This window comes from Amblyraja radiata, chromosome 17, assembly GCF_010909765.2.
Source record: "Amblyraja radiata isolate CabotCenter1 chromosome 17, sAmbRad1.1.pri, whole genome shotgun sequence".
Taxonomy (NCBI): domain Eukaryota; kingdom Metazoa; phylum Chordata; class Chondrichthyes; order Rajiformes; family Rajidae; genus Amblyraja; species Amblyraja radiata.
The window spans coordinates 48,551,714-48,565,453 of NC_045972.1; the positions used below are offsets into that span (position 1 = coordinate 48,551,714).

At 40.0% G+C, this 13,740-nt stretch overlaps 1 protein-coding gene across 3 annotated transcripts in view; it reads right to left on the bottom strand.

The window, feature by feature from the left end:
• Positions 1-444: 444 nt before the first annotated feature.
• The window catches only part of znf507 (zinc finger protein 507), a 29,648-nt gene continuing 16,352 nt past the window's right edge, over positions 445-13,740 (bottom strand). The window contains exons 5-7 of one of the 3 annotated variants that reach the window (XM_033036448.1): positions 9,977-10,081; positions 6,683-6,817; positions 445-5,473 (exon numbers count right to left, since the gene is read on the bottom strand). In XM_033036448.1, coding sequence (XP_032892339.1) covers positions 5,104-5,473; positions 6,683-6,817; positions 9,977-10,081 — 610 coding nt within the window. In that variant the 3' untranslated portion in view covers positions 445-5,103. Of the gene's footprint in view, positions 5,474-6,682; positions 6,818-6,987; positions 7,081-9,976; positions 10,082-13,740 lie in introns of those variants that run through there. The other 2 variants (XM_033036450.1, XM_033036449.1) reach the window with 2 other exon arrangements.

The following is a 13,740-nucleotide window of genomic DNA, read 5'->3' on the forward strand; positions in this document are numbered from 1 at the left end:
AGGCTTTTAACTAAACTGGCTGATAATATCAGATATTTTAACAGCACCACAATCCCTGCCCTGGCCTCAGGTGTCAGCAGATGCCTGGAAGGCTCAGACATCGCACATAATAAATTTAATCTTTAAAGTATCTGTAAGCTATTCAAAATGTTCTTTGGTATTATTTTTATAATGTATGCTTTGGTGCACATGTGGAAAGTAAACATCTGCATACTAATGATGCATTGTTGTAACTATTGATATTTTGTGCTTCATGCCTCAAACTCAAAGACTTTGGGTCATTGACCTTTACCCTGATTTGCATTTGCAAATGCAAAGCTTACAAAGCTCATATATCCCGTGATAGACACAAAGTGCTGGAGTAACAGCGGGACAGGCAGCATCTCTGGAGAGAAGGAATGGCTGACGTTTTGGCGGTGCAGGAAGCATCCCAAACCAAGAAGTAAAAATAAAGTATTTAATTGTAGAACATTTCCAATTGACAGAGTAAAGAGAATTAAAAATCGACAATCCTTGTTCAAAAAGTGCAATAAATATTAACCAATTTTTACCAATTACATTTTTAGATTCTTATATAGTTTACTCTTCAATGTATGTGGATGTTGACACAAGTGAAATGTTCAAACTTGGGATGCATTGTTAGCTGAAAACAGGTTTACTAAGAGCTGGGAACTTATAGCTGAGCAAAATTAGAGATTAAAATATGACATCTGACATTCACCTCACAGGTCAACGTTTAGAAATAGGTTGTCTTGGTGATTAAAGGAGAGAATAAAGAAATATGGGAATATAGTGGAGGTATGAGATAGCAAACATTATTCACACAGGATAAGCATCAACGTGCTCTGTTTCTGTGTGGTTACACATTGCTTGGGCAAGAGTTCAGAACACAGAACTGTTAATGACTGAAAACAAACAATATTTGAGTAAAACCTAAATTATGGAAAAATAGCTTAACTATTGCATTAAATGTATCTTGCTTCTCTTTTATGACAAAGGTTTATTACCAAGTTTCAAATGGTATACTAAATAAAATATAACAATGACAAATATTACAAGTAAAATAAATTAGGCTGTTACAGGACATTTCCATGAGACAAAATTATTACAAAGGTACTACAAGTCTAGTTTAATTAACATAGAAAAAACGTGATCTGTTCCATTGTATATCATCTGTACAGATTTTGGCAGTAAGGCATGGAGCTCGATATGCAAACTGTACTTGGACACGTACCCAGGCACGCATGCACACACACACACACACGAGTTTACAGGTTTCTTTAAATCAATGCTTTGGTGAAAAAATGTTTGAGTGTAGTTGGTGATATGTGAGAAGAAAAAAAAAACATGTATTCAAAATAATTCATCAATAATAAATGACATTACATTACTTATACAAGTAATGATCATCTCATATCAAATGTAAAAAATATTGCTTGCTGTACAGTTATGCATCTTTAACAACTATATTACATTTTAACTAAGTGCTTTCAAGATATCAAAAAATGTTGAAGGAATATCCTATGGTTTTGTTTTAATATTTTTCTTGAATTTAGTTTAGTTAATACTTCCGTTATTGTAAATGTAAGCATTTACCAATGTGAATATGAAACATGGCATCTGTTGTGAATTGATCACAAAATAACAGGAATGAAAATAAAGTAGGTATCAAAAGACTTCAGGTTAAGCCTTTTAATGATTTCCTGAAAGCCACCAGGCACGTCATATCTGTGCAGAATGGTCATACATTTGACACCTGTGTATGTTCCGAGATTCTCTCTGGCAGTGGTGCACAGCATTGCATAGTTAACCATATTCCATCTACTTCATGACTCAATGTACGCACGTACATACAAGATCACACAAAACAGCCCAAGTGAAGCAAAATAAAAATATTTTAGACAATGATTTAGAAATAGACCCTTACTATTATTGTTTCTGTCCGTGGAAACATCGGTCTATAATCAGCTTTTAACCATTAAAAAAAAAATGTCTGTCAGACACCAACTTATTACTGAATGTAAAGCAGGTTAATAATGGCTCACAATGAACTTTGAGTATTGTGTTAATGGTGGAGCCTAACAAGTTTGAGATTCTACCAATGTAACCAAAAGCCTTGCAGTCAGAAACTACAATCTACAATGTATTCAATCATTTTGGAACTAGGATATTTTCTTCCATGTCAGTGGGCTATAAAGCCAGTCAGTTTCTCAAACACATAGTCCCATTTATATTTCAATTTAATACCTAATCAATTTTGATCTGAATTGCAAATAACCTTTCATTCATCCTCAGAGTGAATCAGATATTTAACTCTTGGTCTCAACTTTAACAACGGGCAAAATTTAGGTAAAAATCAGAGTTGGCTGAGGGAGGACGTGATAGAGGTAGATAGAGTGGTCAGTAAGAATGTTTTCCAGATAGCAGCGTCACCAGAGTTGAAGGGCATTGGTTTAGGATGAGGTACATGAGATTAGTGTTGTACAGAAGAGTTTTCTCATCCAAAAAATGGTTGGGTTGTGGGAAACACAGCCTGTAGACGTGTCCTCTCAAAATATCTAAAAGCATCTCAACAAACCCTTGATCACAAAAGCATGGTCTACGGACAAAGTGCTGGTAAGTGGTATAGACGAGTACGATGATCAGTATAGGAGCGATGGACTGCAGGGCCTGTTTCCACATGGGATGTCTCAGATCTATTTGTCCCTTAGACAGCTGAAACAGGCCATTACAAATTGGCAACTTACAGCAGTGAGCAGCTTACTCGAGTAAATGCTGCAGAATGCTACAGTAAATTTAAAGGCAGTATGTTACCACAGTGGAAGTTAGTTGCAAGAGTCTAATGAAGGAGAATCGTGCTCAACTCCTGCGCCTTTAAACTCACTGCTGGACTGTCAATTATATCAAACATGTAAAAGCTTGGACTGAACAGCTGGGTTTTCAAGTCAACATTCAAACCAGCCTAAACAGGTTTCAATGATACTTCCTAATAAGATGTTGACTTATGTGGCCACTCTAATCCAAGCCTTGCTTTTACCCATTTTAGGCAAAAGGGATTGGCACACATTGATATTTACCAAATGACTCATACTTCCACAACATGAAGACCAGGGATCAATGCTTTGAAAAGATGGTAAAGTCCAAAACCACTACCTTTACATATCCTTTAAAAAACAAAAGGCACCACGTCCAGTAATTGGAGCGTGCAAACGACACTAACTATACTGTACAAGTTTACCTCGCGATGGGCAAGGAAGTTCTTGCTGAAACTTAATCTCCACATTGTAAAGAGACACCAGATTCAAGAGTAAGTGTTCGGCAAACTTCACTCATCTGTTGAAAAACAAGCAGCCTGATGAGAGCTTGAATTGAAATCATTCATTCCCTGTTAGGGCTTTAAAATAAAATTACTAATACCAATTTTGCCACATACTTGATGGAAGCAGAGCTGCCTTTATATTTGTCAACCTGTCTGTACTTTAGACGTCATTGGGGCTATTCCTCATAAATATTTGACATTTACATAGATTTGAGACTTTTAATATCTGTTTATAAAGGACACTTCACTTGTTCAACTAAATTGTTAAAATTTTAGTTTTTACAAAATTGAACATATTTCAAAATTGAACAATTCAAAAGAAAAAGAAAATTGCTTAACCATCATTTACTCACAATGTTTTACTTATCATGCAATGTAAAATTATTGATAAATTAATATAGAATTTCTCCTTTACCGGTTAAATATGTCCAGCACAAATTAGACGTGTAATCAGAATGATGGATGGATTCCTGCTTGCATGGGCGTTTTCATTAGTTCCAAGTTGAATCTTAGCAGGGCATCATAATGTGCTTGCTCAGCCTACCAAATGCGGGATATCACGACTTTAAACAGCAAAATCAAATCTTACAACTTTTTAATGTCTCAGAACAAATATTAACCACAATTTTATTGTTGGAGGTTATGTTCCGACAATAATGCCCTGGATAAACGACTGAGGAATTAGCGGTTTTATAAATATTAATCCTTTAAAGATGCTTTTGAATAAATTTCATTCATGATGAAAACATAGCAAACCGTATACCTTGAACATAAATATAGATTTCAATATTTTTAGTCTGAAGCATAAGCCTCATGAATGTTCCTAAACCTTAAATATTGATCTGAACTAAACAATGCAAGAAGTTAGCAATTACGCATTCGTAACAAGGCAGTCTTACAATGTCAAGTGTACGTTATGGCTGAAACAAAGGAGATCTTCCAACCCCTCTGAAATAAATCCGCAGCAGTGTGGAATTACAAAAATAATTTGTAGTTAAACATTATATGCATGACCAATAAAAAGATAATCAGCAGATAAAAGTATGACAGCCTTTTTAAAGATGTACAAAACCTATGCTATGAAGAGACAAATTACCCAGATAAGATTTTAATCCCTCCATTCTCAACTTCCCATCCACAGTGGAACTGTAAAGTCAATGTGAACTTGAAGTGGGTCTGCTGTGATTCAGAGTAAAACCTGTACAGACTTAGATAAGATTGGTTCCCTGGATAGACGTGAATAAGGAAAACTTTAAATAAAACGTTTATTCCATCTATATTTATATTGCTGCCATCAAGGACAACGTTTTTATCAACCTCTCCAACCCCTACTATTGTCCTCAATAGATTTATTCAGTGATACAAATATAAAATAGCACCGTGACCAAAGTGCATTGTGAATACAACTGGACTGCCTCATAACAGCTCACTCTTTGTAACAGCTGAACACTACATGCATAAATATAAAAAAGTTAAATAAATACAGAAATACAATCTGTATCAAAAATGTCAGTATTATGAACACGAGGTGGGCAAGTGTAGAGAAACAGAAACATTAAAATAATCCTTCAGCATCTTGCTTGCTTCCAGGTTATTTACATTGCTGTTATTACTAGTACTAATTATTGTGTGTGAAAACTGCAATGCAGGCAACTTTTAAAAGACAAATCCATTTTTGAAATATTAACATTCATTTTCTGTTCACACTAAAACAAGCTTATTTCATGCCTTCATCCACAGAGAATAAAATATAGATTTTCCAGGCTTTTTCAGTTTGATCTGCGCTACTGCGTTTGGGAACAGTGGTCCTTGTTAAGGATGATGTTGATGATCTCGCCCTCGTGCTCCTTCATATGATCCATCAACAGCTCTTTGCTGGTGGACTCAAATCCACAGATACAGCAGCAGAACAGTAAGACACAGTACTCCGTGCCAGAACGAGACGGACATTCACTTTTTCCAGGTGAATTGTTCACATTTACACCTGAATTCAGCCTCTGATGTTTCTCAGGACTTCCGGTTTCACCAGTAACGTGGCTTATTGTTTCTGGAGTTGCCAAAGGTTTATCAGAATGTACAAGAGGGAGATGATCTGTTGGCGAGGATATTTCCTCAACTTCCTCAACTGAAAGTTTTCTTTGGGGCTCCTGAGACCTAAAACAATTTAAGGATTTTGTTACAAAATATATAAACAGAACAAATATTTATTAACAAAAGTGCTAAAAAGTACCGCCCAACATAATTTCACCCCTAACGATGTTCAGTGGTCTGTTTACAACAGAAAGTGTGTGACCTGCCCGTTTCTGAGTGAGATTCCCTTCTGACACTGCGGTGGCTGGCACCACGTGTGGCAAATGTAGACGGAGATGCAAGTGTGCCTTCTCAATCACGGTAAAACCCCAGTGAACTGGCATCCTGGGGACTGGCCAGAGCCATGCGGCCAGACTTCTTGGACCTCTGAACGTTACACATCCAAAAGCAGCAAGACCTGGACAATGCAGGGCTGGGCTGACGAGTGGCTAGTAATTTGGAGGTAGACAGAAATGCTGGAGAAACTCAGCGGGTGAGGCAGCATCTATGAAGGGAAGGAATAGGCAACGTTTCGGGTCGAGACCCTTCTTCAGAGAAGGGTCTGAAGAAGGGTCTTGACCCTAAACGTCGCCTATTCCTTCGCTCCATAGATGCTGCCTCACCCGCTGAGTTTCTCCAGCATTTTTGTCTACCTTCGATTTTTCAAGCATCTGTAGTTCTTTCTTAAACAGTGACTAATAACTTTGTCACTTGCCTCCTAACTCCCCAAAAGCTGTCTCAAAGGCTCAAATCAGGAGTGTGGTGCCTGGATGAGTGCGGCTTAAACACTCAAGAAGCTTGGCACCGTGCAGGACCTAGCAACTCACTTGATAAGCATCCCATCCACAAACATTCACTCACTCCACCACTAATACACCTTAGCAGCAGTTCGTACCATCTACAGGATGCGTTGCAGCAACTCACCAAGACTCATTGCAATCCCACCATTTCTACCAGCTAGAAGGATCAAGGCTTTAGAAGCAATGGGAACACCACCACTGGAAGTGGCTTCCAAGCAACATCTCTCTCCCAACATGGAAATATGTTGTTCCTTCACTGTCGCTGGGTCAAAATCCTGGAACTCCATCCCTATCAGCTTTGTGAATGCATCCACTGCTCAAGGACTCCAGCAGTTCAAGACGGCAGTTCACCACGACCTTCTCAAGGGTAATTTGGGATGGACAATTAAATGCCGGCTCAGCCTGCTAAGCCCACATCCTTTGAGTGAATAAAAAAAATTCACACCACAAAAAGTCCATTAGAAATGGAAGATTCAAAAGCATTGAGTCTCACCTGCTGCTTTGTGAAATAGCTTCATTAATGGCCTTATTCACCTGCTCATAGTTATAATTCTGGTCACTTGCATGTTTCCACATATGTGACTTCAACGAGGGTGGATGGCTACACTCATAACCACATAAAGAACACCTATCAAGAAACAAAATCAGACACACCAATTCACATTTTGTTTTTGTTTTTATCTGGGTAAAATTTCTTAAAAATACTCAAAACAACAACATTGCACTTTAATTATGAAGTAAAACACTAAATTACAATCTTTTTTGAAAAACTCAAGCAGATCTTTAGTATCTACCTACATTTCATATGTTGGGACATGATTCCCTGGTAGTCACGAGACACAAAAACAAGAATGAAGCAAAGTTGGTGACCAGACCAACTTGCTGTCCCGGCTGTGGATAAAGGTGGGAACCAAATGTAAGTAATACAAGGTCCCGGGTGGGAGACCGCTTTTCTGAGCTCCGCAACGGCCACTTCTCCCGCTGCAATCGCGGGGTTCAAAGGACACGGAGCCGGGGCCTAACATCGCCCGGCGCGGCTTAAACGGCCACAGGACTTACCATCGCCCACCGGGGGCTTAACATCGGAGCCTTAACGCTGCAGTTGGACTGCTGGACCGCGAGAGAAGAACAAAGGGAAGAGATATGACTTTGCCTTCCATCACAGTGAGGAGGTGATGGAGATTCACTGTGATGGATGCTTATGTAAACTGTGTTAAGTGTGGGTCTTGGGTTATTTTTGTAATGTAAAAAACTGTAGAAAATGAAATTTCGTTCAAACCTAGTTGTTTGAATTACAATAAAAGGCATTCCATTCCATAACTGTTCCCTCGTGTAATCAAACATCTTGCAAAACATATGAAAGCAAATTTAGATTTTATAGAAATTATATAACTCAGATGGTTAAAATGCAGCATGCATGACGATGACTTGTGTGCAAAGAATGTCTTCAACAGTAGGTAGACACAAAATGCTGGAGTAACTCAGCGGGTGAAGCAGCATCTATGGAGAGAAGGAATGGGCGACATTCGGGTCGAGACTCTTCTTCAACAGTAGCCCTGATGCTCAAAATAATGCAGCATTTCTTATGTTCCCTAGTTACCATATTTAGGTGTTATGAAGTTTAAAGTACTATTAATGCAGACAATTTGTAGACAAATCCTAAATGAATTTATTAGAATTGAAAAGCTGGCAAATAAGCAACTATGTCAACACTATTTGAGTGCTGAAGTATCAGACAGAGATTTCTTTAAAAAATGAGTAAGAAAGCATTTTAAGTAGCTTTCCACGCCAATATTTGAATAAGATCCATCCCAATAATTAACTTAACAGTTAATCATCTGCAGAATCTTTATACAATATTGTATCTACACAGAAAAACATAAACCACAAATTTAAAATAAATTACATGAGTTCCACAGTACATGAGGGCCACAGTCTTAGAATAAAGGGGAGGCCATTTAAGACTGAGGTGAGAAAAAACTTTTCACCCAGAGAGTTGTGAATTTATGGAATTCCCTGCCACAGAGGGCAGTGGAGGCCAAGCACTGGATGGATTTAAGAGAGAGTTAGATAGAGCTCTAGGGGCTAGTGGAGTCAAGGGATATGGGGAGAAGGCAGGCATGGATTATTGATAGGGGACGATCAGCCATGATCACAATGAATGGCAGTGCTGGCTTGAAGGGCCGAATGGCCTCCTCCTGCACCTAGTTTCTATGTTTCAGTAACCTCACTAAAGTATTTTTTAGATGCATATTTAAATAACCACAGAATCAGGTGTTAGCTTAGATAAAATGTGAACTATATAAAGTGAAGACAGAAAGAGATCTCACAACATTGTGATATCTCCATGTAAACAGCAGCACTGGTTGCTTTGCTGGTTGAGCATCAACAGATTAGTATCAAGAATGCATGTCACCTTTAAATCTGCAAACAGAAAGTCGAGCTGAGATTTCAAGTCAGATCACAAAGACTGATTTACAAGCTAGTAAAAATGTCAGGACTGGTAATTTCCCCGCTCTCAGTTTGTAGACTTGGTCTGTTCCATTAGGAACCGCATTCAAATAAAATCTCATGCTGCCAATTTAGTATAGTTTTTATAGAAACATAGAAAATAGGTGCAGGAGTAGGCCATTCGGCCCTTCGAACCTGCACCGCCATTAAATATGATCATGGCTGATCATCCAACTCAGTATCCAACTGTATGCAACATCTGTCCCTTTACCTCCCCCCTCGACTCCATTCAAGGACCCAAGCAGTCGTTCCAGGTGCGACAGAGGTTCACCTGTATCTCCTCCAACCTCATCTATTGCATCCGCTGCTCTAGATGTCAGCTGATCTACATCGGTGAGACTAAGCGGAGGTTGGGCGATCGTTTCGCCGAACACCTCCGCTCGATCCGCAAGAACCTACCTGACCTCCCGGTGGCTCAGCACTTCAACTCCCCTTCCCATTCCCCGTCCGACCTCTCTGTCCTGGGTCTCCTCCATGGCCAGAGTGAGCAACACCGGAAATTAGAGGAACAGCACCTCATATTCCGCTTGGGGAGTCTGCATCCTGCAGGCATGAACATTGAATTCTCCCAATTTTGTTAGCCCTTGCTGTCTCCTCCCCTTCCTCGGCCCTCTGGCTGTCTCCTCCCATCCCTCAGCCCTCGGGCTCCTCCTCCTCCTTTTTCCTTCCTTCTCCCCGCCACCCCCTATCAGTCTGAAGAAGGGTTTTGGCCCGAAACGTTGCCTATTTCCTTCGCTCCATAGATGCTGCTGCACCCGCTGAGTTTCTCCAGCATTTTTGTGTACCTTCGATTCTCCAGCATCTGCAGTTCCTTCTTAAAAACTCAGTATCCAACTAGTTTAGTTTAGAGATGCAGCGCGGAAACAGTCTCTTCGGCCTATTGAGACTGTACCGACCAGTGATCCCCGAACACTAACACTATCCTACACACACTAGGGACAACTTAGATTTATACCAAACCAATCAACCTACAAACCTGTACGTCTTTGGAGTGTGGGAGGAAACCAAAGATTTCAGAGAAAACCCACGCAGTTCACGGGGAGAACTTACAAACTCCTTACAGGCAGCACTAGTCGGGATCGAACCTAGGTCTCCGGCACTGTGCAGCAGCAACTCTACCACTGTGCCACCGTGCCACCCGTGAATGAATACATTTTAAGTTATATTCAATTTAATTGCAGATTTAACAAATTTCTCTTTTAAACATAGTTTTCCATCAGGGAAAAAAAATAAATTCACCAGCAACCTTTAAACAGGTGGTTTGCGATTTACTTACTTGTACTGCTCCAGCAACTGAACAGTCTGCTGTTCCTGTGGATGGCGTTTCATGTGACACTTTAAACTGTTGATATTTGTTGTTGCAAACTCACAACTACTGCACCTATAAAGCAACGAGAAACTGGACTGAACCAGGCACTTTTAAATGGTTAATCTAATTACACTGTACTGATCTCCACTGTAATATTTTACAAAGCACACAAGTGAGATTTAGCAAAACTCCACAACATCTTTCTCAGAAGTGTAATTTGTCTGTATAATGTATTGGGAACACATATAATGGCCTCCATAATGTTTGTGACAAAGACCCATTTATTTATTTGCCTCAGTACTCCACAATTTGAGATTTGTAATATAAATAAATTACATGTGGTTAAAGTGCACATTGTCAGATTTTATTAAAGGCCATTTTTATACATTTTGGTTTCACCATGTAGAAATTACAGCTGTGTTTATACATAGTCCCCCCATTTCAGGGCACCATAATGTTTGGGACACATGGCTTCATGGGTGTTTGTAATTGCTCAGGTGTGTTTAATTGCCTCCTTAATGCAGGTATAAGAGAGCTCTCAGCACCTAGTCTTTCCTCCAGTCTTTCCATCACCTTTGGAAATTTTATTGCTGTTTATCAACATGAGGACCAAAGTTGTGGCAATGAAAGTCAAAGGAGTCATTACGAGACTGAGAAACAAGAATAAAACTGTCAGAGACATCAGCCAAATCTTAGGCTTACCTAAATCAACTGTTTGGAACATCATTAAGAAGAAAGAGAGCACTGGTGACCTTACTAATCGCAAAGGGACTGCAGGCCAAGGAAGACCTCCACTGCTGATGACAGAAGAATTCTCTCTATAATGAAGAAAAATCCCCGAACACCTGTCCGACAGAGCAGAAACACTCTTCAGGAGTCAGGTGTGGATTTGTCAATGACCACTGTCCACAGAAGACGTCATGAACAGAAATACAGAGGCTACACTGCAAGATGCAAACCACTGGTTAGCCGCAACAATAGGATGGCCAGGTTACAGTTTGCCAAGAAGTACTTAAAAGAGTACTTAAAAGAGCAACCACAGTTCTGGAAAAAAGGTCTTGTGGACAGATGAGACGAAGATTCACATATCAGAGTGATGGCAACTGCCCAAGATCCAAAGCATACCACCTCATCTGTGAAACACGGTGGTGGGGGTGTTATGGCCTGGGCATGAATAGCTGCTGAAGGTACTGGCTCACTTATCTTCATTGATGATACGACTGCTGAAGGTAGTAGCATAATGAATTCTGAAGTGTATAGACACATCCTATTTGCTCAAGTTCAAACAAATGCCTCAAATCCCATTGGCCGGCGGTTCATTCTACAGCAAGACAATGATCCCAAACATACTGCTAAAGCAACAAAGGAGTTTTTCAAAGCTAAACAATGGTCAATTCTTAAGTGCAAAGGGATTGAGCATGCCTTTTATATGCTGAAGAGAAAACCAAAGCAAGCATAAGCTAAAGATGGCCTGGCAGAGCATCACCAGAGAAGACACCCAGCAACTGGTGATGTCCATGAATCGCAGACTTCAAGCAGTCATTGCATGCAAAAGATATGCAACAAAAAACTAAACAAGACTACTTTCATTTACATGACATTGCTGTGTCCCAAACATTATGGTGCCCTGAAATGGGGGGACTATGTATAAACACAGCTGTAATTTCTACATGGTGAAGCCAAAATGTATAAAAATGGCCTTTATTAAAATCTGACAATGTGCACTTTAACCACATGTGATTTTTTTCTATTACTAATCTCAAATAGTGCAGTACAGAGGCAAATAAATAATTGATGGGTCGTTGTCCCAAACACAATGGAAGGCACTGTATTATTTGTAATTATCAAGATGAGGATGCCAGAGTTAAGAGAAAAATACTTTCAGTTTTTGCAGAGAATATAATCAGAATGAACAAAATAATTGGAATTACTGTTACCTGCAAGTTCTCATGAATAATACAAACAAGGCTTTCAAAAATAATTACTTGAAAATAATTATTTATTGATGTGAAATTAATTTATGTGAAAATGTATCCAGAGGAAAACATCATATTTATAAACATTCTGCTAAACTGTGTTTCAAAGTGCCTGCATCACAAATAAAGGTTTAGGAAGGGTCTTGATTAATTAAGGTATGAAGAAGGGTCTCGACCCGAAATGTCACCCTCTCCTTCTCTCCAGAGATGATGCCTGTCCCGCTGAGTTACTCCAGCTTTCTGTGTCTTTCTAAGGTTTAAGATCAATTCAGCCTCCTCAAATGTTCTCCCTAATTACCCCTTTGCCCTTAATATACTTGTAGAATGTCTTAGGATTCCGGTTTACCTTGTCTGGAAAAGCTATGTCATGTTGATTTTTGTCTTCATGGTTTCCTTCCTACACCCTCTTTCCTCCCCCAAGGAATCCACTTGGTCATAGCTGCCAATACCCGACACATGCTTCGTCCTTTTCCTTGCCCAGAGCCCCAATATCTCTTGTCATTCAAGGTCCTCTACTCCTACCAGCCTTGCCCTTTACTCGATCAGAAACATGGCCTTGAACTCCCACTGTCTCACGTTTAAAAGCCTCCAACCTACCAGACCTTCCTTCAAATGCAAACAGCCTCCCCAAATCAACTTCTGAAAGTTTACAATCGAATGGAAACAGGCCTTTCGGCCCATCGTGTCTGTTCTGACGGGTGATCACCCGTACACTGGTTCTATGCTAAACACCAGGGACAATTTACAGAAGCCAATTAATCTAAACATTGCACGCCTTTGGAATGTGGGATGAACCCGTAGCACCCGGAGAAAACCCACTCTAGCGCTGCGCCACTGTGTTGCCCTCTAGTTACTGTCTATCACTATGAAAATTGGCCTTTCCCTAATTTAGGACTTCAACCTTTGGACCAGTCCTCTCCTTCACCATAACAGTTTTAAAACTGCAGGAATTATTGTCTCCCCCACTGACTCTCCAGTCACCTGTCCTTTCTTCCCTCCCGAGAGACTGAGTTTTGCCCCTTCTCTAATAGGGCCAGCTACATATTGATTGAGAAACCTTTCCGGAACACACATCCCATCCATACCCTATGTGCTAGAGCAATCCCAATTAAACTCCCCAGAAGGGACCAAATTGGTGGCCTGTGCCTGGACCCATATGGAATGAATACCCAATGATCAAGGAAGAGGAGTCAGTGAATACTCCAATTAAAACTAACCAACATAGATTTAGAGGAGTATCTTCCTCACCCAGAGAGAGGAGAGTACCTGGAAGACACTACTGGAGACATCGGTGGAAGCAGAGTCGCTAACAGTAATTAACAAGTGTTTAGTTTGCACTTGAATTGCGTGGGCGTTGAAGACTACATGCCAATTGATGAAAGATGGGATCAGTAAAGACATGTGCCTACTGGTGGGCAAGGCCGTGGTAGGATGAGTGGCCTATTTCCATGTTGTGTAAATTGGCACCAAAATTGGTTTGGCAATAGGACACAGACAGCAATATTGCAGCAACTATACTGGAACTCTGACTATGTAAATGTTGGAGATGTGATTCGGAAGTTTGCAGATGCAGTGGCAGCATTGAGAATGAGGAGGGTGGTCTTAGCCTAAGGACAATATTGATGTATTGGTAAGATGGGCAGAGCAATAGCATATGTAACAATCCTGATACGCTGAGATGAAGCGTTTGGAAGGAATAGTAAGGCTAGGATAGACAAAATGAATAGTAAAGTTCCAGTCAGTATCAACGAAGAG